General features: G+C 51.2%; 1 protein-coding gene and 1 non-coding gene across 11 annotated transcripts in view; both read right to left on the reverse strand.

The window, feature by feature from the left end:
* Positions 1–25,711, reverse strand: part of ATG7 (autophagy related 7) — a 223,788-nt gene that overhangs the window by 142,226 nt on the left and 55,851 nt on the right. For 9 of the 10 annotated variants that reach the window (XM_008260431.5, XM_089306667.1, XM_070051102.2 and 6 more), the window contains 8 exons: positions 25,046–25,134; positions 23,213–23,334; positions 16,381–16,471; positions 15,404–15,548; positions 12,337–12,495; positions 5,804–5,998; positions 4,739–4,942; positions 2,285–2,400 (listed from right to left, as the gene is read on the reverse strand). In XM_008260431.5, coding sequence (XP_008258653.1) covers positions 2,285–2,400; positions 4,739–4,942; positions 5,804–5,998; positions 12,337–12,495; positions 15,404–15,548; positions 16,381–16,471; positions 23,213–23,334; positions 25,046–25,134 — 1,121 coding nt within the window. Of the gene's footprint in view, positions 1–2,284; positions 2,401–4,738; positions 4,943–5,803; positions 5,999–12,336; positions 12,496–15,403; positions 15,549–16,380; positions 16,472–19,992; positions 23,123–23,212; positions 23,335–25,045; positions 25,135–25,711 lie in introns of those variants that run through there. The other variant, XM_089306668.1, reaches the window with a different exon arrangement.
* LOC127492556 (small nucleolar RNA SNORA13) lies at positions 19,851–19,984 on the reverse strand. The gene has a single exon (XR_007922066.1). It is a non-coding gene; the product is annotated as a small nucleolar RNA SNORA13 (small nucleolar RNA).

The raw sequence follows: 25,711 nt of genomic DNA on the forward strand, positions 1-25,711 counted from the left end.
CATATAAGTATTAGATACACAAGAGAAAAAAATTAGCAAACTAGAAGATAAGCCAAAAGCAAACCATCATAGTGAAGTAAACAGAGACAAACTGACTGAAAACACACATATATACTTATTTTACACATGTCATATATATAATAAATCATGTAAATATAAATTCATAATATTTATATGAATTTTTCTACAATAAAAATGAAACAAAAATAATAACAGGCCCCAGAGGACATAAGACATGACTAAAAGCCAAGAACAATAAGAACAGGAAAACAACATGGGAATGGGGGGTGGGCGTCGGGCACAGCGGCTGGGCGGCTGTTGGGATGTCTGCATCCCATCTGGGAGAGCTCCTCCACTTCTGATGCACCCTGGGAGGTTCCTGAGGAGCGCTGCTGTCCATGTTAGAGACACACATTGTATTCAGGGCTCCTGGTTTAGCATGGCCAGCCCTTGCTTTTGTGAGTATTTTGAGAGTAAACATACGGATAAAAGACCTCTGTCTGCCTCTGTCTCTCCGCCTTGCAAATAAAACTAAACTCAATTAAAATTAAAAAAAAAAAAACACAATAGAAAATAACAGGACCACCACACAGGTCGATTCTAACCACCACGCAACTGAAGCTGAAGAAGAAAGGAGGGAGAGAGAACAGGGCGGACACGGTGTTTTCAGAGGACGGCTGAGGACATTGCACACAGATGGGCAGCGTCGAGCTGTGCACGGAACGGGCAGTGGCAAGCACACTCGGCACAAATACTGGAGTAGGCACAGCGCAGGCGCTGAAAACCATGGCCATGAGCTAATCCCAAAAGGCTACTGCGAGGAGGCAGGAGGGCAAAAGCAAACTGCTTCAGGGGGGTAGCCGGATGCACTGCACTCGACTCTCGGAGCGCTGGAGGACAATCACTCTCCATCCACACTCCCGTCAAACGGGGAAACTGCTGTCAGACACAAAGACAGTTTCAGAGAAACAGAGACAGAAACAATCTGCCGCTAGTGTTTGTCAAGGAAATACCCGGGGGATTCTCCAGGAGGAAGGAAAATGCCCTGCGGGTTGACAACTCACAGATCTGGAAAGAAACGAAAAGTAGCAAAACCAGAAAGTGCTAGAAACCAAGTGAATACCGACAGACCATGTGAAAGTGAAGGTAACTGGAGGAATTTCAGAAGAACTGTGTGGGCGTTGGTGGTGGCCTCCCCACGGTCCACTCTCTTCTGTCCTCTCACAGCTGTTTTCAGAGAGGCGCCGTGTCACGGCCCCCCACACCCAGTGTTTTTTGCTACTCTTTCTGGCAATCGATGGTTGTGTCTTTCTGGGAAGTTCTTTAAAGGGAGGCAGACTTGGAGGGGGCATTTAGCCTCGCAGTGAAGAGGCTGGCACCCGTATCAGAGAACCGGGGTTTGATCCCCAACTCCAGCTCTTGACTCCAGTTTCCTGCGAATGTAAGTCCTGGGAAGCAGTGGTGATGGCTCGAGTAACTGGGCTCCTGCTGTGCACGTGAGAGACGGTGCTCCTGGCTCCCACCTTCAGCCCTAGCTACTGCAGGCATCTGAGGAGTGAACTAGTGGATAGGGTCTCTCTCTCTCCTCTTTCTCTGCCTCTCAAATAATAAATAATTTTTTTTAAGAAGCAGGGAAGGAATAAGTGGTCCTTGCCCACACCTTTGATCTGTTGGTCATTCTTTTCTTCTCAACTGGAACACAGATGCAACAATGGAGGCACGGCAGCCACCTCGTGACCGCGCTCGTAAGTAAGAAAGCTGAGAGTGGATGAGTGGACACTAAGAAAGAACTCAAGGCCCAGAAGGCATAACAGAGCTCAGTACCAGTCCTGGACTGCCTGCCTCTAAACTTCCAGCAAACGAGAGAGCCTCAGGTGTGAGGTCTCTGGAGATTCATCTCTGAGACACCTGCACACATTTCTAATATACTGATTCAAGGACTGCCGGACCGAAGTTCAGGATCAAGAACATCCAGACTGTCTGAGAACAAACACAGGAAAGTCCTAAAGCTCCCTCCGACCTTTTTCTACTTCCTGTTCTGAGCTGCCAAGTAACCCTAGGAGGATTCAGCTCCGGGAGGACATGGAGCTGGAGCCTCAGGGTCCCCGTGGGAAGTTCCTTCAGGCCCAAGAAGCAGACCAGGATTTCTTAGTCATATTTTTCTGAGGACAAAAAAGAGCGCTAAAACCCTGGAGGCCTCTGAGGAAGGACCACGGGGGACACGGACCTGCAAGCACCCCCACGCGTCCCCTGTGTAACCGCTGTCTCCGAGCGGCAGACTCACCCTTCCGGATGCTGCAGAACGGAAACCATCAGCTCCACTGCCAGCGCTCCGGCAAGCATGGCCAGTCCCGGGCGACTCACGGTGCACTGCTGGTCCAAGGTCCGGTCTCGGGTAGACTGCGGAAAGACACGCAGTGGTGTGTGCAGGGAGTTCCAGGCCACGCACTTCCAGCCCCCAATCCCCCGCCCTGACAGAGCTGTGCTGTGTAACCAGGCGCTCAGGGTCCGCAAAGCAGATCCAGCCGCAGAGTCCCTGCTCGGGAGGATGAAGACAGAACGCCGAGCGGGCATTTAGCCTGGCAGCTAAGACGCCTGCATCCACGTCAGGAGAGTCTGGGTCTGAGTCCTGGCTCCGTCTGGATTCCAGCTTCCTGCTGATGCACACCCCGGGACACAGCAGGTCATACCTCAAGGACCTGGGCTCCTGCCATCCAGGTGAGAGACCTGGCTTTTGTCTAGCCCAACCTCGGGGAGTGAACCAATGGAGAGGAGTACATACTCTCTTAAATAAATAACATTTTCAGGATGTATGTATCTATTTATTTATTTGAAAATCAGAGTGATAGAAAGAAAAAGATAGGGAGATCTTCCACCTGCTGGTTTACTCCCTACATGGCTGCAACGACTCGGCTGGATGAGGCTGAGTCAGCAGCCAGGAACCCCACCTGGGTCTCCCTTGTGGGTGGTGGGGACTCAAGTACTTGAGCCATTGTCTGCTGCCTCCCAGCACACACACGGCGAGCCAGACTGGAAGCAAAGTAGCTGGGACTGAAATGGCACTCTGACATGGGGGGCAAGTATCTTGAGTGGTGGCCTAACCCTCTGTGCCACTATGCCTGCCCCAATAAACAAACACTTCTTAAAAAGGTAAACAGAATATAGAACTTAGGTAACCAAATGAGACAACATTCTAAAAAGGATTAGTAGCTTAAGCACACGGCAGACTGGGGACTAGCAACCAAAAAGGAGGGCTGAGCTGCTCACGGGCTCCTTCGCTGACTCAGCTCCTCTGTGCCTGCTAGTTCAGACACAGAGGCAGAGGAGGAGCCGCGACCTCACTGGTGCAAGGGATCCTGCCTGCCGCCCTCGGCTGGGCCTCAACTCAGCAACGAGAATTTGCTACCTGCAGTCCTGGCTTCCCGCGTGCCTCTCACCACCCTGAGAGGGGTCCAGAGCTCCAAACCCAAGCCTTCACTGGGTCAACTTAAGAGACCCTAACATTCTGATTCTGGGAAAATTTAGGGGTTGATGGGATGACTTTCACTTTCATGAACAGATGTGACTTTGTTGCAAAAGTCTCATCCTACTTGTTGGCAACAAAGAAATAACAGGGCCAGCTGTGTCCTGCCCCCACCCGCCACATGGGTACACATGCCCCCAGCTTCTCTCTATGGACAGGATATAAAAGCCAGTCATTCGCAAGGGTTTGGCTTATTAAGGAATGCGTTTTAAAAGGAGGAGACAACGGAGGGGAGGGTACAACGTCTCTGTTTGCTTCCCTGGAAACTATTCTCTGTTCTGATAAACGCCCCCTCCCGCGGACTGACGCGAGGGGTGCCATGAAAGCCGGGGGCCGTCCCACCCACTGGGCGTGGCCCTGCTCTCTCCTGCCGGCCCACTGTGCGCTGAGCTGAAGGGCAAGAGTGCCTCCCTCTCTGCCGTGCCGCCAGGTAGAACAGCAGACGCAGCGTCCCAGCGGAGTTCGGCCGCGTGGTGCACTGCATGGGACACAGGACTGTTCCACACGGCGCTCCTGCCTGCTCAGGCTCCCACACCCACGCCCACGCCCCGCTCCCTCTGTGCAGGGCAAGGGTGTGGAGGGGCCTAAGAGACCTCCTGGGAATGCCCCACGGGGAACCTCAGGGCCTGAGTGCAACCTGGGTCTTTAGACTCCTCAGGCGCAATGCGATCTTCACCAGCCACGCCCTGAGACAATGCTGAGCGCTGTCAGGAGCCAGTCGGCGCTGGTTCCTCGCCGGGCTTTCCACAGCAGTGATGTGTAGCAGCGTAGCTGACAGTGCCAATCCAAGCTCACGGCGGGATGACGACATTCTACCTGACCCCGCCCCAGTTGGTCTCTTTTTTTTTTTTTTTTTTTTTTTTTGACAGGCAGAGTTAGACAGTGAGAGAGAGAGAGACAGAGAGAAAGGTCCTCCTTTTTCTGTTGGTTCGCCCCCCAAGTGGCCACCACGGCCGGCGCACTGCACTGATGCAAAGCCAGGAGCCAGGTGCTTCTTCCTGGTCTCCCGTGCGGGTGCAGGGCCCAAGCACTCGGGCTGTCCTCCACTGCCCTCCTGGGCCACAGCAGAGAGCCGGACTGGAGGAGGAGCAACCGGGACAGAATCCAGCGCCCCAACCAGAACTCTTTGTTAAAAGCCAGCATCTGAAGAGTCATGAACAAAAGTGCCCAAGAAGGTCGCAGGAAACATTAGGGACCACAAAGAAATCCACTCACGTCTCCCGGGGCCACCACATCGTTGCAGAAGTAGCAGCCGAGCTTATACCCAGGGATGTTGGCAAACAGGGATGAGCCCAGCAGGTCTGCAGGCCCCCCCGGGTGACTGGGACACAAGTCGCCGGCCCCCTGCTGCTTCGGTCTCTTCAGGCCATGCCTCATGACCACAAAGGTGTCGAACCCCAGGGCAGCGTTGATGACCAGCTGTGGGGTCGAGGAACAAAAGGGCAAGGTTAGCAGACATCTGACTCCGAGCCACGGCTAATTTACTACTGGGTCAACTTTCCAAATTATTTTTCGCCTGTGAGCACGATCAGACGCTGAAAGCTAATGATGATAAAAGCCAGCCAACACTGACGGCTTATTAGGCTCCAAAGATGTGACAAGTGATTGACATAAACTGTCTTTTTAATTTTATTTAAAACTCTCTACAAACGTTTCCCATTTCTAGCGAAGATTCTGAAAGTCAGAGAGGTTACTTCTGCAGCCTGCCTAAGGGCTTGCAGCTGACAGAGACAGGCGCGGCAGACCCCACCTCCACCGTTCTCAGACCCTGCCACGGCCAGAGACCTTTCTCCATAACTGCTTTACTGAAATAAAATCCACCCTCCACACAGATTTATCAGGACTAGTTTTTCTATTTATAGCATAAGAAATTTTCTTTGTTGTAAATTAACTTATTTTCTTAAAATTCTGACCACATAAAGTTTAATAAGTAAAGAAAGACCACACTAGAAAATAGACAACTTGCAACCACACCCGGACACCACCACGATGAGGTGACCCGCTCAGCACTGCTGACCCTCCGCGTCCTCGGGGACCAAACAGGCTGAGTGCAGCAAAGCCACACCTCCACCTGAGGGCAGATGCCTTCTGCCGCGGGGGCCCAGAGGGCTCTCAGGGAACCTCAGCAGCAGGCGCCACACGTGCGAGTCTGAGTGGAAGCCCTCTGGCTCCACGCCACGAGGCCGCACGCCGGGGGAGGGAAGGCGGGGGCGTGTCCCTTCGGGGTGGTGGGGCATGCAGGCACGATCAGAGCCGCGCACCCCGCGGCCCCCTCTCTACCTTCCTCTTGCTCGCAGCGATGACGGTAGGCAGCCACCGGCTCTCCCTGGTGTCCATGAGCAGGAAGACGACATCGTGGCTCCCGACGAGCTGCTCCAGCTGCTCCACGTCGCTGCGGGCCTGCTCCAGGGTGACGCTGGAGAAGTCCACTGGATGTCCAGGCATGGGGATACTCATGTTGTACCCTCTGGCATTCTGGGAAAACACGTGCACCTCCCATGTACCAACGCTGTACTAGACAGCAACAGAAGCAGCAACTGCGGTCCCTGGAGCAACGGCACCTTGCTGGCACCACACAGCTGATGGTGCACGCGCCAGCCTGAGCCACGCAGCCATTAGGAGGGGATTTCAGTGACGCCAAGACTGAAGCATAAATACGCAATGCCAGCCCTGACTTTCCCACTAATAAAGTAAGTGGTCCCTGCCCACTTAGCTTTGATAACTTAAATGAATCTATACTTGCTAAAGTTTCGGCCTGGAAGCTGACAGAGGGGCCCTCTTGAGAGGGGACTGCACTGCAAGGGCTTGGATTCAGGGAGCTCCGACATCAGAACTGAGCATCAGAACCGTTCGGACAGTTTCACGATTCCCAGCACCCAGGCTTCCCTGCAGGCCACTGTAACTGCAATCCCCGAGAGCGGCTGTGGGCATGGACATCGTCTAACCTCCCCAGCTGATCCAGAGGTACAGTGAGGTGAGGGACAATGGGCATCAAGTGCCATATGCAGATCTCACACGTACACGTCAACATACTCTGAACTCTGCATGGTGCTGATGAACGCCTGCACACGCCCACCAAGACACAGGCCCCAGAGCATGCTCTTGTGTCCCTCCCCAGCCAATCCCCAACACCTCAGACAACCCTGCTCTGACTATTCTAGAACTCAGTGAAATCAAATCCTAGAATATTCACTCGTTTGCATGTCTTGTGCTCGGCACAGGCTGTGCAGATCCGTCCACACGCTTAAGTGTCAACAGCGCACCCCCAATAGCGCATCCCTTTTCCTTTGCCTGACTATTGCACAATTTTTTACTACTCATTCCTCCACTGACAGCGATTTCTTTCCAGGTTTGGGCCATCATGAATAAGGCTGCACTGGCCATCTCTGCCTAAGTATTTAGTGTGTATACGCTTTCATTTCTCTTAGGGAGATACCTGGAGGCACAATTTCTGGGTCATCGGGGAAGTGTATTTTCTGTCTCATGGTTGTGTCAGCCACAAAGTGTGAGAGCTGTGAGAGTCCCACAGCCTGGCGGCGTTTAGCACTGTCAGTCCTCTCAGTCTCAGCTGTCTGAGGAGCCGTCATGATCTATCTGCATGGTTTTAATCGATAGTTCCCTGACTGCCGACGCTGGCACTTTCATGAATTCACTGCCACTCCTCGATCTTCACTCCCCTTGAAGGACAGTCAGTCCATCTCTCTTCTTCTTCCTGAGTGGTGGAGTTCATGTATGCTGGATAAAAGCTGCTTGCCAAACACGTGTACTGCCAATGTTTTCCCATTCTCTTAATGGCATCTGTTGAGAAGGCAAACGTTCACGTTTTGGCAGTGTCAGTATTTACTGGTCCTAGGAAAACTTCCTCTCCCAAGACCCTAAGACACCTTCTTCTAGAAGGCTCTGTCTTAGATCCTTAGTCCATGGCTTTCTGGGCTGTCACTCAAGGGTTCTCTTGACAGTCCCGCCAGGGTGTTTCTGCTTTTCTCTGGTGCATGGGGACTGCAGCATCATGGGCCTTCGTAAGCTCCCTGGAGGTGCTTCCGGCCCGCATTACAGAGCTGCGCCGTGTACATGTGCAGCTGGTTATCTGGCCGAAGACTCAAGGTGCTGCCCGTGAGTTTCCTGGGACCCCCTTCTCTGCACAGCACTCCCATGTCTGGCACGACACCCTGTAGATTCTGGCCAATGCAGCGGCTCTGAACTCTCATCATCTTCTCAGTTCACCAAGACCAAGCTCCTCCGGGAATCCGGTGTGGGCCAGGAAGTGCCCGCGGGCGCTAACCTGGGACAAACATCCCTTCTTTCCCGTCCACCTGAGAGCAAAGCCTTTCACTGCCTATTGCTCACTGCCTACAGTCTTGGGACGTACTTTATCCAGGTGCATAACTGTTCATGGTTGGGGAGCTAGCCCAGCATCAGCTGTTCATTAATGTCAGAAGCAGGTGCCTAAAGTTGGGTTTTAAAACCTCGAGTGTGGCTCCCTAATCCTACATTTTATTGCCTCACCATAAAAAAAAGGTTCCCTCAAATAGTCATTTCATTCATAAATGATCAGCTGTTTTCTTATTCTGCTAACTCAGCCTCAGCCTTGGGTTCTGCATTCACAGCAGAGCAGTTCTTTTCAGGTAACTGCATTGGAGCCCTTTTAAAGGGAGCTGGGTTCCCTGCTAATGTGTTTGGGAAAGCAGTAGAAGATGGCCCAAGTACGTGGGCTCCTGCACCCGCATGGGAGACCCAGAAGAGACTCCTGGCTCCTGGCTTCTGATTGGCTCAGCTCTGACCATTGAAGTCATTTGGGGAGTGAACCAGGAGATGGTATACCTTTCTCTCTCTACCTGTCTCTACCTCTCTCTGTAACTGTCTTTCAAATAAATAAAAAGGAGGGACCTGCACTGTGGGTAAGTGGGTAAAGTCGCTGCCTGCAGTGCTGGCATCCTATATGGGTGCAGGTTTGAGTGCTGGCTGCTCCACTTCTGATCCAGCTCTCTGCTATGGCCTGGGAAAGCAGTAGAGGACAGTCCAAGTCCTTGGGCCCCTGAACCTGTGTGGGAGACCTGGAAGAAGCTCCTGGCTCCAGATCAGCACAACTCCAGCCGTTGTGGTCATCTGGGGAGGAAACCAGCAGATGGAAGACCTCTCTCTCTCTCTCTCTTTCTCTGCTTCTCCTTCTATGTAACTCTGACTTTCAAGTAAATAAATAAATCTTAAAAAAAAAAAAAAAGGATCAATGTGACGCGTCCATTCTGGAGTGGAAGAGAGGAGCCCAGCCAGGAACGTCCGGCAGACAGGAATCAAGAGTCTCTCAGGAGCTGGCCTCTGAGCTACCGCAAGGTCTGTGGCCACAACATACTTAGCAAGGGTCAAGTGTTTTGCAGCAAAGCCAAAAGCTTGACTTTCTGGTTCTGAAGGAGCGCTAATGGCTGTCCAGCTCAGCTGTGCAAACGAAACCACTCTGACCCCTGAAGTCTGTCTCCCAGGGGAGGCTGCGTGGAGGGTTCTCGCGACCTTTTGGGACATTTCTTTGAACTTTCCTGTGAATACATTATTTCAAAATTAGAAATTAAAAGAAGTCTATCATCCAATTATTTTTTTCCAAGACAAATGTCACAAGACTTCAGGCAGGAAGATCAGGAGTTTGCAATAACTGAACAAGAAAAGCACAATTTACATAATCTTGCATTATAAAAGAATCAATCTTTCTAACTTCCACTCAGTTAGAAAATGTGTGTGGGGAATCTGCACCGCGCACTTGGCCCAGCTTCTCTGGCTTGAAACACCCTTCCTGGCCCTGGCCTGTGCCCAGCTCTCTGCTCTTTGGCTCCTCTTTCCATCCCTTCTCCTAATGAATCCCTGGAGGGCTCAGGGCCAGTGTCACTTCCTCAACAAAGCTCCCCCCACAGCCCAGGCCTGCATACGCCCGCTCTCAGACACGTCCTCAGCACCTTCTAGTTACTGGAATTAAACAACTAATCCAACTACTCGCCGTGTACCTCCTCAACCAGCATGAGCTCTCGGAGGGCAGAGCCGCGGATGCCATGCTGATCAGGCCCAGCTTTTGTCCTGTGGCCTGGCCTAAGGAAGACAGTGAAGAAACACCTGTTGAATGAAAATACTAGGGGCTGGTGCTGTGGCGTAGGTTAAGCCTCCATCTCTGTCACCGGCATCCCATGTGGGCACTAGTCGAGTCCCGGCTGATCCACTTTTCCTCCAGCTCCCTGCTAATGACCCAGGAAAGCAGTGGAAGATGGCCCAAGCCCTTGGGCCCTTGAAGCCACAGGGAAGACCCGGAGGGGGCTCCTAGGTCCTGGCTTTGTATTGGCCCAGCTCTGGCCATTGCAGTCATTTGGGGAACGAACTAGTAGATGAAGACCTCTCTCTCTCTCTGACTGTAACTGTCTCTCAAATAAGTAAGTACAGTCTTAAAAAAAAAAAAGAAAGGACTAAATGAAATCAAACAGAAGGAAAACCCCTTAAGCCTGGATAGCAGTTAGTTCAACAGTTTCACAAGCATCTCTCAGGAATTTCATGGACTACACCAGGACTTCGGTGAGTTCTGCACAATACCTATTATTAAATATAGACAAAGCGTGAGGGATACAAGCATACCAGACTTGACTCCCGGCCTCAGGACTTAATAATTCCTTAGGGAAAACAGGCACGGCATGTGAGTGCGAAGGAACAGGCTCGACCCTGTGGACTGAGGTTTCCTTGAAAACTCGCACTTGGCCTCGCTGGCCCCGCTTTCCTTTCAGTCCCCATGACCTCCGTGCTTTCGCCATCCTCGTCTTCCCTGAGTCTACAAGGCACCACCTCAGGAGCCGCAGAGACAGCTCCATCACCCCGAGTCGAGCTCACGCCCACTCCTGTGTCAGGATCTTCCCGGCTCCCCTCCTGGTCAAGGCCAGGCCTACCTCTGACACCTTCTCTTGGCAACTGAGCTCCTGCTCCACGGAGCTGCCACAACTGTTAAGTACTTGTAGGAACTAAGCGAACACGTTAATGAGTAAGTAACAGAAAAACTGAATGACTACATACAGTGAACTTCATTGGGCCACAGACAACAGCACAATGTGGAAAAGTAAAAATTGTGTGTAACTAATAAATGCCAGAACTCAGATTCAAAGCCGGGTCTGTCTGCGATTCAGGGGAGTTCAGGCCAGCATTGTGTCGCCTATGATGCTGACATCCAAAATGAGCACTGGTTCAAGTCCTGCCTGCTCCACTTCCAACCCAGCTCCCTGCTAATGTGCCTGGGAAAGCTGCAGAAAACGACCCAACTACGTGGACCCCTCTCATCCAGATGGAAGACTGGGAAGGAGCTCCTGACTCCTGGCTTTGGTCTCACCTCGACCTGGCTATTGCAGCCATTTGGGGGAGTGAATTAGTGAATGGAAGATCTCTCTCTCTCTCTCTCTCTCTCTCTCTCTCTCTCTCTAACTCTGTAGTTAAAATAAATAAAATAAATCTTAAAAAAAATTTTTCAAGGGGAGTTTGTAATATTCTCCAGTGACAGACTAATTATTCTCTCAACTGTATCTCTCCTCCCTCGAGCTGACGTTGACGGTCAAGCCCTTTGTCACACGACTCTATAGCACCTCCTCCAGGACAGCCGAGTACACTAACAAACCACGCTGACTTGGGTGTGGCCCTAGATTAGCTCTGGTCATGGAAACAGAAGACACTGCACTGTGCCATGGTGGAGCTGGAACCTGAACAGCCATGAAAATCGCCAGCCCTTCTAAGCGTCTACCTTCTATGGTAAGAACAGCAGGTCCCTGACGATTGCTCTTCCCTAAGCACAGACAGACAGAACAGACCAGAATCTGACAAAAGGCTAGAGTCAGCCTAGCCCTGCGGCTGAAACACAGCCAACCCACACACCCATGAGTGTGGAACAAACGTTTGACACTGGAAGCCACCGAGATTTGGGGACTGTGTGATAGGCAATGTCGTCGCCACAGAGACCGGAGGTGCCTGCCCGACGACAGGACTGATTTATGCTTATTTCTTTAGGCATCCAGGACACGGCTGGGTGCAGATTGGACACTCCATCAATACTGATGAACAAACCCAATGCATGACGTGCCTCAGGGACGAAAGGTAAGATGGACACCACTGCTTCTACAGCAAAGCCTTCTCAACCTGTGGGAGCCATGCTGGGCCACGGGAGAGGAGCTCAGGGCGGGCTTGTGCTTGCGGAGGTCTTGGCGCCTCTTCTGGCGCTTTCCACAGAGGCAGATGCTTCTGAGATGCGTCAGCTGCCTCCTGTCAGATAAACTGATGGAGCATTCAGAATGCAAAATTCCTTTCGCTGGATGACCTCAAAACAAACCCTCAACATACTGAATGCAATGAACTGAACGACTTCTCTCTCATTATTTTGGAGTTTCTGAAGTAAATGACATAACTCAAAAAATAAACAGCCGCTGGAGCACAAATTTAAACTTACATCCAGTCTTTCTCCTGTGCAGAGACTTGCATTTAATTTAATTTCCTAAAACTGTACTAACTAACAACCAAGCGCTCCGCTCACGCAGGACAACGTAACAACATCCATCAGCACCACCACAGTTCCCTTCCGGGCCGTGCAGGACACCAAAACCCACAGGTGCCAAGATCTCACAGCACGACCTCACACAACACGTGGCGACCGACAGAACATGTGGTCATGAATTCTTCATTTCATTTTCATGAGAATATGTGAGAGTGCTGACCAGCCATGTGGGGAGTGCCCAGCAGGAAGCAAAGCCAGGATCTGAATACTTAAGAACACACAGGGGGAAGCCCGTGACACCCCTACAGCATCCACGCACCACTCCGGGGAATATCTTCTGGAGCCGATCTGCTGCGGCGAGGGCCTTGGGCTTCCCGCTCCCGAGGCAGTCTTCAAACTCATAGAGGGGCTGTCTCACGGGGTTGGAGTAGGAGATCTTGGCGTTGTCCACAAACGTGATGTGCCTGACGCCCCAACCCTGTGTGGGAACAGGAGACCAGGGTGGGTTTCTGAGGGCCACTTCACAGGGTCTCTCTCGCAAGCTCTTAAAGGGGTTTTGGTTGGGCGCAGCTCAGGAATCTCACAACCCAGGGCACGGCAGAAGCTGAATTACACAAATTTGTATTCTGATCAAAAGAATGTCAACTTCCTTTAAAAGACAATATACTTATGCACTCAGTGCCTGGCTTCCTGTAGCAATGAGAACACGTACTGTCAGAGCAGGCACTGGAGAAAGATTTAGAGGTGAACCCCATAAGCAGTCCATGGTGCTGTCTTAAAAGGATTAGCAACGCCCCACCCCCTACCCACAACGTCCTGGTTCTCCTTCATGAACAATGAGTACACGCAACACTTGTCTTACAACTCAAGAAAACCCCGAATGCATGATCTGGGTGCTGGCTCACCAGTCCTCTGCCTTGTGAGGGATGGGGGACGACCGTGCACCCTTCCTCCAGACAGAAACAGTCTCGTAATCATCGGGCATTTAGGGGACGGTTCTACATCCTCTCTGGGGTTTCGGGATCTTGCAGACTGCAGCCACTGCTCCCAGAGACTGGACAGGTGCACACTACTGCTGCAGTCCTCAGTCCCGTCACTTTTCTCACAGAAAAGGAAATGGAAGTTCAGGAAACGCAGCAGACCCGTCTAAGGCCACACGCCTGGCCGACAGTGCCGCCACCGACTGAAGGGGCCACTGCTCGGGGACGGGGCAGGCACATTGCAGGGGAACAGCAGCCGAGCAAGAGCTCAGATCCTGCTCCCACTCTCTTTCCAGTCGGGACTCTGGGGCTCGAATGGACTGAAGGCGTCAGGGTGACCGTCAGCAGGGACCAGGATTTGTTCCAGTGCTGGGATTGGCAGACCAGAACCCCCTTCGGAAGCCTGGCTAAGGCTGAACCCACTGCTACCTTTTTGGTTCCTACCCACTCCTAAGGTTAGGCAATCCACCATGGAGAGGGAACAACTGTATGAGAACTTCCCAAGTCACGTGTGCTTGGCTTGGGGATATTTATTTCTGAAATATTCTTGCATTCCCTGGAGCAAGTGCCAAGCGGGCAGCCAGGAATGTGCTGGGCAGTGGGAAGAAGGCCAGATAAGCTGCAAACATGCCCCCGGGAGCCACCCACCAATGGGCTTTCCCTCTGCACTGCTGTGGAATGCTTCCCAGACTAACTGTCCAGTGAAAGAAAATCCAGGACTCGGTGCTGGTGAGGATGTGGTGGCAAGACTGAAAATGGGATCACATCATGGAAGGCAAACTGGCAACATGTTTCTAGGGTCTTAGAAATGCTCACATCTACGGCCCGCACTAAGGCATACCAGGTACAACTACTGCCTGTGGTGCGGACATCCCATATGGACACCAGTTTGAATTCTGGCTGCTCTACTTGCAATCCAGCTCCCTGCTAATGGCCTGGGAAAGCAGTGGAAGATGGCCCAAGCGCTTGGGCCCCCACACATGTGTGAGACTCAGAAGCAGCTCCTGGCTCCTGGCTTCGGATCAGCCCGGCTCCGGCTGTTGTGGCCATTTGGGGAGTGAATCAGTGGATGGAAGACCTCTCTCTCTGTCTTTCCTCCTCTCTTGGTGACTTTGCCTTTCAAATAAATAATAAATGCTTAGAATAAAACAAACAAACAAAGAAATGCTCATATGCTTTGATGTACTTCCAGGAATCTAGCTTATGAAATAATCTGAAACGCTGGAAAGATGTGATCGCCAAGCTGTTCTCTGCAACAGACTTGATAAGAGTACGAAACTGGAAATGACACTAATGCCAACATCAGACGACTATCTCAGACGACTGTGCGACGTGATCAATGCTTCAGCACATAGAGAGACACATTCTACGGCCATTAGAGAGACGCTGAAGTCACCGCTTCCAGCAGCATAGGAAAGTATTTACAATGCCGCAAGGAACATTATTACATATAAAATAATATTTTAAAACATAATAAACAAACACTAAAGGAAATAAGTGAAAAAGCGGTGGGAACATGGGTGTCTCTCTATCCTGCTTTATGACTGCAGATTTTTCTATAATGGGTCTACACTAACTGGATAACTTGGAAAAATATAAAGAAAATTTAAGCATCTGATAGTTCTAGAAGCTCGAAAAAATAAAATAAAAAATTCCACAAAATTGGGAAGAGGTCAGTAAAGACAAAAGTGGACTTTGGGGTGGTGTTTAGCCTGGCAGCTAAGATGCCTGCGCCTCGCGTTACAGTGCCTGGGTTCAACGCCCAGGTCTGACCCCAGCTTCCTGTGAATGCAGACCCTGAGAGGCAGCAGAGGACGGCTCCAGTGGTTGAATTCCTGTCACTCACATGGGAAATCTGGACTGAGTTTTAGGATCCCACCTTTAGCCCCAGACCAGCCCTAGTCATTCTGGGTATTTGGAGAGTGAACCAGTAGACTTAAGATTTCCATCTCTCTCAAATAAATAGTTTAAAAAATAAATCACACATGGCCTTTTAAAAATAGATCTCAATGAATCTGAAAGCAGAATTTGTTTGTTTGTTGGTTTTGCTATAAAAACTACAGGACGAACAGCTAAACCAATCATTTAGTTCCTCAAAACGATCGGAGTGTTATGATTTTTGTCAATCTAAATAAGTAAGCCACAGCAAAGACGACAGGGACGTCTGTGCGCTCGGGGGCCCAGGGCAGCATCCAGGACACACGCGTGGTGTGCTCACCTGTGATGCCGCTGCACGCCAGGAATGGGACTGGCATGGGCTGAAACAGCATGTCCATTCCCCCATGCGCAAGGAGCACAAGAGACCCACAAAAGGAAAGAGAGAGGAGAAGCAAGGAGGGGCACCTGGGAGATGGCAGAACTAGAGAGGCCCTGGCTTTGAGGGGCCAGCAGCCCCCGCCCACTCACCATCAGGGTCCTGGCCACATTGCAGCCCAGGGTTCCGGCTCCCAGCAGCAGACACTTGGCCGACACCACCTTGTCCAAATCCAGAGTAGGGGCCAGTCTCCAGCACATCAGCTTGAGGTTGAGATCCACCGACGACTCAGCCAGCCTGGAAGACGAGAGCTCAGTTACTCAGCCACCGACTGGTACGCCGACTTTGCCTGAAGGATAAACCAGGGCACTTTTTCACGGAAAATGGAATTAAATAAGCTTATTTTGGTACAAGAAAATTTCGAAATCCACGCACAGGTTTTTCATGACATGCAGTTTTCATGAGCTTTTTGAAGGCTTCTCATGTACAGGGATTTCAAAGTTCATTTCCACCAAAATAAACTTATCTTTCCATTTTATTTTCTAAGAATTTGTGTTAAATGCCCACGTAAAATAAGTATGGGAGAAAACAAGCAGCAAATAAAGGGGGAAATGGGAACCAAAGGGAAACAAGGAGACCTCACGGTGGGCAGGGAGGGGAAAGGCTGCTGCGAGAGCGCAGACCTGGGTGGCCTCTGCTGATACGGAGCTCCCAGCAGCCCAGGAGAAAAGGGACGCATGGCCAGCAGTCAAGACAACCACACACCTACTGGCTGAGAGGAAGTCTTCCCTGGTACTGAGAACAGAAACTTCTTCCATGTCTCCTTAACAGAGGTGCACTTCCAGCCACCCTTCCACCCAGTGCTGGCGTCCATGAGTGTTTCTGTAACACGGGCCAACAGGACAATGCCAATGGGAGGTGAACAGAGGACCAAAGCTGACACAGGGATGCACAGCTTGAAGCAAGGACAAAATCTATACTGCTGGGAAGAGCCGGTGAGCCGTGTGCAGGACACTCACAGTCGCTGTGAATGGCCCCTCTGGGATGGACCTGTGCCGCACAGAGCTGGCCTCACGTGACCAGGTGTGCATCCTGGTGATGAAAAGCCACACTTCCAAAGCGCGTGTACCTTTTAGGGTCCATGCACCCGCTGACGTTGACCATCCTTGGGCCCATGCCTCCTTTCTGGTTCTTTTCCCATCCGACTGCTTTGGGACAATCTTAAGGCAAGCAAAACACTGAGTTTAATGAAGGAGGGGAGATTAAAGACACGTCAGGCAGGCGTCCTTACAAAGGCTGCAGTGGGAAGTTTCCAGTCCACTCCTTCCTCAGAGAGCTCTGCGGTCCTGAATGCCCGGCTGCTGCCGCCGTGGGCTCCCCATCGCCCTCAGCACCTAGGACTCTTGCTAGAGAACCTCAGAGGCAAGCACTGGCTTCCGGTACAGGCGCTTCTGCAACAGCTTCAACCCTGGCCCCAAACACCTCAACTTCTGCTGTGATGGGAAGTGTGTCGGGAAGTGGGGGGGGGGGCGGGGAGAGGGAGAAGGGGAGGGGGCGGGGGAGGGAGAGGGAGAGGGAGAGGGAGAGGGAGAGGGAGAGGCAGACAGACTCCTAACTGGGGCAGGGTGAGCGTCGGGAGGGCTCTGTGCTGAAGCAGGAGAGGCCAGTGTACCTGCGCACACCTCTCACTGCACTTGCTTGGGACCTGAAGCTCTAAGGACAGGATGTCCACTCTGTTCCCCATCCTGATCACGTCCCTCTGCTCAGCCTCTCGACGCCGTCACTGTGCGCCTGGATGCGGATCACAGTCAGAGGTGACGGGCCCTCTGGGAAGCTGCCCTCTCCTCCACCCTTCAAGCTCGACCTTAGCCATTCAGCGTTCACCCAGCCCTGACTGCACCCTTCACTGCTGCCCTCTTCCTAACCCCTGCCTGGGGATCTCTCACTCCCATTCCAGCAGCTCCTGAGCGCGCCTCATTAGTGCTCTGCACCTTCACCTCGTACTTCTATTCTATACCCAGGGCCCACTTCCACCCAGACCTGGAGACTCCCACGGCAGATAAGGGCTCTGAGAAGCCTGGAGGAAGGAAAGCACCTGACCTGACCTGGGTTTGTGTTTCTTGGAAGCACGGAGCTCTCCGTGTCTCCTTCCACCACCCTCTGACACCAATTAAAATCCCATGGAGCGGGGCTGGCACTGTGGCATAGCAGGTGAAGCCACCGCCTGCAGTGCCAGCATCCCATGTGGGTGTGGTTCGAGTCCCAGCTGCTCCACTTCTGATCCAGCTCTCTGCTATGGCTTGGGAAAGCAGTGGAAGATGGCCCAGGTCCTTGGGCCCCTGCACCCATGTGGGAGACCCAGAGGAAGCTCCTGGCTCCTGGCTTCAGATTAGCTCAGCTCTGACCGCTGCGGCCAACTGGGGAGTGAACCAGTGATGGAAGACTTCTCTCTCTCTCCCTGCCTCTCCTTCCCTCTCTGTGTAACTCTTTCAGATAAATAAATACATATCTTAAAAAAAAATCCCATGGAGCACAGTCAGACACATGCTGCTTATTCTACCAGGGCAAAATTCTCTTAAACTGGTGCCAGCATGGTGGTGCAGTGGGTACTGTATCTGAACACTGGTTTGAGTTCTGGCTGCTCTACTTCCGATCCAGCTCCCTGCTACTGTGCTCGGGGAAGGGAGCAGAAGACGGTCAAAGTGCTTGGACCCCTGCAACCCCAGTGGGAGACCAGCATGGGTTCCTGGATCCTGGCTTTGGCCTGGCCTGGCTGTTGTGGCCATTTGGGGAGTGAACCAGTGGGTAAAAGATTCTCTCTCTGTAAATCTAACTTTCAAAAGAAATTAAAATAAGTTTGTTCTCTGAGAGATCCTGGTTGCCCTGGAGAGCACTCCTGCTATTCCCTCACGTTCGTGGAAGCTGCACACCTTGCTTGTGGGAGCTACCTACTGTCCTGTCTCCCTGTGTCTCAGGGCCTCCATCACCCTCCCAAATCCACCGCAGGCTGCCCCGCCAACATCGCTCCAGCGTCTGTCGCAGGAGAGGCTCTGAGGGAACAGAGCTCCCGGCTGGGCTGAGACAAGGGCCTCGGGGGAGCAGCCCTATGCCTCTCACTGGCTGGTGGGTCTCTCAGGCCATTCATCTTTCAGATTCCTATCAACACCTCCATCTTCCCTTCCTTGGGAAACTTTTAGCTTTAAAATTCGTTTAATTTTTAAAATCCTATTGCTCAATGTAATTGTAGGGTCCAGAAGGTGTTGATTTCCTTTGCATAATCTTTTGTGGCTGGGGTAGGATGACTAAAGGAAAACCACAGGGCCAATTATCCTTGCAAGCTGCCTGGCTTCCAGCTTGGCTGGGGCTGCCGCTGTCACTCACGGCAAGGAGCCACACAGAAATATCCCTTCCCATTTTAGTTCAGGCACGCTGCTGTGGTCCTGTCCTCACGCCGTGAAAAAGGAAAACTGAAATAATACATTTGAGTTCTTAAAGGGGTTAACACTTCAGAGTTCTTCAGCGGAAAAAGGAGTTCAGCCTTGTGACTAATTCATATTTTCCTACGAATTATTCTCATAACCATACTCATTTATTCAACACAAAAATCCCTCTCCAATTCCCAGCATAGGAACCTTTGGGACCACAGTCCACAGTCTAGAACCGTAAGCAGTAACTCTTAAGTTACTGAAGTTCTTTTTTTTTTTTTTTTTGACAGATAGAGATAACCAGTGAGAGAGAGAGAGAGAGAGAGAGAGAGAGAGAGAGAGAGGTCTTCCTTCCATTGGTTCACCCCCCAAATGGCTGCTATGGCCGGCGCTATGCCAATCCGAAGCCAAGAGCCAGGTGCTTCCGCCTGGTCTCCCACGCAGGTGCAGGCACCCAAGCGCTTGGGCCATCCTCCACTGCTTTCCCAGGCCACAGCAGAGAGCTGGATTGGAAGAGGAGCAACCAGGACTAGAACCCGGCGCCCATATGGGATGCCGGCGCTGCAGGTGGAGGATTAGCCAAGTGAGCCATGGTGCCTGCCCCAAGTTACTGAAGTTCTTAACAAATCGGTCTTCTCCTGGTACAGATAAGAAATCACAAGACAAAAATACCACTGCAAATGAAAACATCTCTGTACTCAAAAGACCATGTCCACTTCTAAGAAAATCTGATGTTCTGTAAACTGATCAGTGGAAAAAAAAAAAAAAAAACACTGTAAAGATACATGCCAGTGACGATCCAGCATGTCTGCTCCCAGGTCTGAACTCTGAGAAAGTATTCTGGGGAATGAGGTGCCGCCCACCCGCAGTGGGGAGCCAGGACGAGCTCCTGAAGGGCAGGGTTGGGAGGAGGGTCTCCCCCAGCTCTCAGCACTGCTGCTGCCGAAATGCTGCTTCTCCCAGCTCTGGAGGGGGCCTGGCTGCACCACGAGGGGGCAGCACAAGACGCAGAATATCTAAACTAAACTCATACCACTGCCCTTGCAACCAAGGGATGTCTTGCAAATACTGAAAGGTCCTTGCAGGCTAACACATTCAGTTCACATTAAGATACAGAGTCGTACCTTAGAACAACCCCACCCCCACATCCCCACCCCAGGCCCCTCATCCCAGGAACAGTTACTTGTGGGAGTCCTGCCCGGAAGATACACAGTCTAAGGGCAGGAAAAGGTTGCAAAGCATTCCCTGTATGCCTTTTTTGACCCCACATTCACTAGTTTCCATGAGCGAAGGGGCAACACAAAGGCCACATAACGTTTTATTTATTTTAAAGTTTTATTAACAGCTAACAGAGAAAACATGCTCTTACATGAAAGGCAGAAGAAAATGTGCCTTTCTCTAGATAATCTGCATTTCACATCAAGCATACAGAAGACACGGTGAAGGCATTACTGGGTGGGAGAAAGCCTTCCTCAGCGGAAACATGCAGCAAAGGCTACTGGGCCTGACTGACAGCAGCACCAAGCACCAGCCACGCATGGGGAGTGGGGAGTAAGAGTAACTCAGAGACTTAACCAGAAAGAAGCAGAGCAAAGTGGCTCATCGCAGGGTGTCCTAGTGGCCTGCCAGGCAGAGAGACAGGCCAGACATGACTCTGTAACTCACTGCCACCTCATTCTCCTAGACTGTCTTCAAACTGTGGTTTAATGAAACATAACATGGAAGCTGTTTCAGAACGTGCCAGAAGAGGGTGCTAAATCAAATGCACGCATCTGAAGACCGCAAAAAGGCAACAGTGAAGACTCGAGACCAAAAGGCAAGCAGCTTCTGCTGTGACCAGGCAGATCTGTCAGTCTTTCCAAGAAGCCCACCTAAGGTGTCAGCGCCAGGCCACATAGTCACTGACACCCGCAGTCCTCCCTCACCCGGGCTCACTCCGCATTCTGAGTCAGCTGGGGCAACCACGGATCCAAAAGAGTCAACTGGCCGGCGCTGCAGCTCCCTATGCTAACCCTCCACCTGCGGCACCGGCACTCCGGGTTCTAGTCCCAGTTGGGGTGCCAGATTCTGTCCCAGTTGCTCCCCTTCCAGTCCAGCTCTCTGCTGTGGCCCGGGAGTGCAGTGGAGGATGGCCCAAGTGCTTGGGCCCTGCACCCACATGGGAGACCAGGAGGAAGCACCTGGCTCCTGCCATCGGATTGGTGCGGTGCACTGGCCGCAGCGTGCCGACTGTAGCAGCCATTTGGGGGGTGAACCAACGGAAGGAACACCTTTCTCTCTGTCTCTCTCTCTCTCACTGTCTAACTCTGCCTGTCAAAAAAAAAAAAAAAAGAAGAAAAGAAAAGAGTCAATGGAAAATTTCAGAAGTAAACAGTTTGTAATTTTTTAGGTCGCATGCTGTTCTGAGCAGTGTGACAACATGTGGCACCGTCCCACTCTGTCCTGCCTGGGCCATGAATCATCCCTTTGTCGTCGTCTGCGGGCTGCACACACCAGCCACCCACCAGTCACCCAGCAGCCGCCGGCGCTGTCAGACCCACCGAGCGGCTGTGACCGTGCTGCAGTGTTTGTGTGCAAGGAACCCTTATGTTACCTGATCACGGCCCCCAGGTGCAACAGTGTTGATGCTGGCAACCTGGACATGACAAGAGAAGCCCAGAGGAGCTTCCTCTGAGGGGAAAGGTGAAAGCTCTTGACTTAAGAAGCAAAGAACAAAAATTGGACACTGAGGTTGCTAAAACTTAGAGTAAATTACTCTTGTTAGTATCTGACCGTGTCTCTTTTGTAAGTTGTAAGTCTGTATGCATAGGGAAAAACACAGTCTACACAGAGTTCATGGTTCCCCATATCCACTGAGGGAAGGGGATTAGACTCTATCCCCCGCGCCTATGGCAGGTTGGAGAGGGCACTGCTGACCAGGACCTGGGCCGATCCAGAATCCTTCTAACCTCTGAGCTCTAGAAAACATACAAAAGAGATTTAAAATTCCCCACACCCATCCACTCCCTACTTTGGACATACCCAAAGATTAAAGAAAGAAATATGACATGGAACCATTGAGATGTCTTGAGGAACAAATTAAATAATACGAAGTTACTTCAAAAAGTTCGTGGAAAAGCTGAATGACAAGGTAAATTGGCTTTGATTAACAAGTTAATTTTGGTTAAGTTGATGGCAAGTTAGTTGTGGAAGATTAAATGGCAAGATAAGTTAATTTTGAAACCCATTTTTTCATTACATATTTTCCATGAACAAGATAAAAACTTGCATGGATGTCAAACATTTGCACCAAAATAAACTTTTAATTCTATTTTCCACCAAGTACTCCTGTACATGTGAAAGTACTCTAGAGTCGGTGAACTCAAAAGGCTTCCATAGCCTTGGAAACTCATGACTGGAGCATAGGGAGATTATTGATGCCATAAACAGGAGTGTCAATTTGTAAAGTCAACAACAGGAGTCACTGTGCACTTACTCCTCATGTAGGATCTCTGTCCTTAATGTGCTGTACATTGTGATTTAATGCTATAATGAGTACTCAAACAGTATTTTTCACTTTGTGTTTCTATGTGGGTGCAAACTGTTGAAATCTTTACTTAATGTATACTAAACTGATCTTCTGTATATAAAGAGAATTGAAAATGAATCTTGATATGAATGGAAGGGGAGAGAGAGCGGGAAAGGGGAGGGTTGTGGGTGGGAGGGAAGTCATGGGGGGGGAAGCCATTGTAATCCATAAGCTGTACTTTGGAAATTTATATTCATTAAATAAAAATTAAAAAAAAAAAGAAAGTACTCTAGAAAGCAAATAAAGCATGTAAATGTGAAGGATTACTTTGGGCACAGGTACAAACTGCACTGGGGTTATGTAAGAAGGCAAACTAACAGGGAGTAATTTACCAAGCACCTGCAATCCCTGTTCTCACACAGCACACAGACGCCTCATTAGGAATCCACCGTGAAGTGGCACTCCTGACACCTGCGCACTCAGTCTGTACGGAAATACAGATGTGCATCTGAGTGAAAACCTGCGTATGCAGATGCACATGCATGCACACAGACATCTACGTAAAACGCCTCTCAGCCTACGTTTCCTAACTCATAGACAGGTAACAGCCACAGAGTCCAGGTCAGATGCTGAACGTGGACGAGGGAGCAGCACTGTGTTGCCTGGCTGACGGCCTGGAGAATAGGACCACACACAACTTGAAGCATAGGACACATAAAGACACCTGTGCATCCAACTGTACCCTTCCTTTAAGAAGGGCCAGGAATAAAGATTGTGCGTTACATACAAATAAAGATGACTGAAAACGCTGCCCTGGGAAAATCTCCTGGTGACCGTGTTTGCCTCTGTCCCAGGCTCAACAGCTGAGTGTGGGCTCTGTTCAAAGGAGCTGTCGGCTCTGGCAAAGAAGCAGGAGCTGTGCCTTTCTCTTCCTCCTGCTGCCATTGTGAGGGGATGAAACGGAAGTAGAGCCGACTTGGTTTCTGACAAATGATAATTATACGCATTCTCAAAGACTGGCAAATTACCTGGGCTAAATGCCATTTCTGGAAGCTTCACTTCGAAGATGATGCTGTGGGCGACGTCCCTCAGCCCCTGCATGGTGCGGTCCCGGAAGCAGAGGACTTCAACAGACCGGAAACTGCTACTCCTGCCGTCCCGGGTTTTGGTTATTTATGAAGGGAAGGAAAAGAAAGAGCTCACATAAGAGCTTCAGCAAACCAGCTGGAGAGAATTCAGCTCATTGTAATTATGCCTGACACCCTCGAGGGATGGCCTTAACCTTGGAGGGGTGGTTAGCATATTCATGCGCGCTTCTTTTCTCCAAGTGCTTGGCGGCTGAGTGCTGAAGTGCCCGTGATTTCTTCTAGATGAATTTCATACAGCAACCGCAGTGCACATAAATAATTCCAAGAAATGCATCTTCCAAATGCAGGGAGGAAAATGCTCACAGGATAAGGAAAGAAGCTCCAAGACACAGGCACCTCTGGTCCCAGGTCTCTCCGCCTCAACTTCCACTTCATGAAGGGGTATCTCACCCAGTAGAGGGGAAGCCCACTTGCGGTAAACAGACTGAACCACAGGGGTAAGTGGCAGATAACCAGTCCCCCTCTGGGGGCAGTGCATCCTGGATCTATCTCCAGATTTCTCAATAAGCATGTTTATTAGGTAGAGCAGATGCGAGGGCTGAGTCTGAGGCATCCGGCAGCCTGCCTCAGCCCTTCTCTCAGTCCTGCACCACCCTTCTAAGGAACAGCCACTCCAAGGCCACACCTGGGTTTGAATTTTACATACAGGAAGCCATAGAACACGTGAATTTACTTCACAAAACATCGTTTTAAAAAATGCATCCATGGCCGGTGCCGCGGCTCACTAGGCTAATCCTCCACCTTGCGGTGCCGGCACACCGGGTTCTAGTCCCGCTCGGGGAGCCGGATTCTGTCCCGGTTGCCCCTCTTCCAGGCCAGCTCTCTGCTGTGGCCAGGGAGTGCAGTGGAGGATGGCCCAAGTCCTTGGGCTCTGCACCCCATGGGAGACCAGGATAAGTACCTGGCTCCTGCTATCGGATCAGCGCGGTGTGCCAGCCGCAGCGCACCGGCCGCGGCGGCCATTGGAGGGTGAACCAACGGCAAAGGAAGACCTTTCTCTCTGTCTCTCTCCCTCACTGTCCACTCTGCCTGTCAAAAAATAAAAAATAAAAAAAAAAATGCATCCATGTAGATGGCATGTATCAGCGGTGTGTTCATATTCATCGCAACAAGAGCCCCACTCTCGGGCATACGCTACAATTTACCACCCATTCCAGCGCAGGAGGGTGTGTGGGCCTCCACGCTCCTGTCTGCGAGTTCTGCTTGCATCTCTGCATGCAGTTCTTGCACAAAGCACTGAGCCCCACGTGGTTTTGAATCCGGGGGATTTTGCTAAACGCTGTTGTGGCAGCATTTGTGACTTCGGATTGCTCCACACCTTCAGCATTTGGCACACTCGTTCTTGCCAGCCCACTCTGGTTGGCTGCATGGCAGTACCTCATTCTGGTTTCAGTTCTGTTTCCTTGATGACTAGTGATGCTGGCGTCTTTTCAGATACCTTCTGTGTCACTTACGTTAGGGTCAGGAATAAAGGAGGATGGAGGCAGCAGGAGAAGCCATCAGACCGTGGGAGTGGAGGGCTGCCCGATTCTGGAGCCAGGACCCTGTGCACCTGCCCATCTCAGTCTAGGGTATCTTCAGTGCAGTCTGAACAGAGTCTGTGACTCCCTAACGGACACGCGTAAGGACTCAGCACCAGCAACAGGAAAATGCATGTGGGAAAACAGAGACAGACAAAGACAGACACACAGACATACACATTCTTGTAAGTACCATCTGTGGGCTGCCAGGACCAAAAGATTCCTCAAAGGCCATCCAGGGTACTGTGCTAAGTTACAGGGATCATAGACTCCAACTGTCATCTGTGAACAGAAAGGAGTTTCTCAGTGAGACGAGTTCCATCTCCGATGCCCCACACAGACATCACTAACGCTTCCTCTCTGCCTGCTCCCCCTGCTCTGCAGAGTGGTAATCAGACACTCGGTGCAGGGCTGCAGGGAAGCCAAGTCAGCGGCAGGATCTCACCTTCAACTACAGAACTTCCTCGGGGCAGGGGCTGTGGAGTCAGGCTCTGCGCCCCCGGTGCCTAGCACTGGGCCTGGCAGGGAGGGAACTAGGAGCATCTGCAAGGCAGGAAGACTGGAAGGACAGGGAGCCCAGTTAACTGTCAGGGCTGCAGAGAACACCCGCGAAAGGACACAGAGTCCGTGAAAGCGGCTCATTTCTGGGTAATGAGAAAATCCAAACTGGGCCACTATCACTGTAAGTCTAACATCAGATGGAATGGAAAAGCCGGTGCCCTTGATACGGCTGATACAGTTCTCTCCTACTCCCACTGAATTCAACTCCAAATACCGGCCAGGGCTCCCCTGGGAGAAACACACTGCGCCCCCTGCTCCTCTACCTAACATACGATGTGTTTCCTTTTCCTGTTCCCTT

This window comes from Oryctolagus cuniculus, chromosome 10, assembly GCF_051225735.1.
Source record: "Oryctolagus cuniculus isolate XC-2025 breed Fujian yellow rabbit chromosome 10, ASM5122573v1, whole genome shotgun sequence".
In the NCBI taxonomy this organism is placed as follows: Eukaryota; Metazoa; Chordata; class Mammalia; order Lagomorpha; family Leporidae; genus Oryctolagus; species Oryctolagus cuniculus.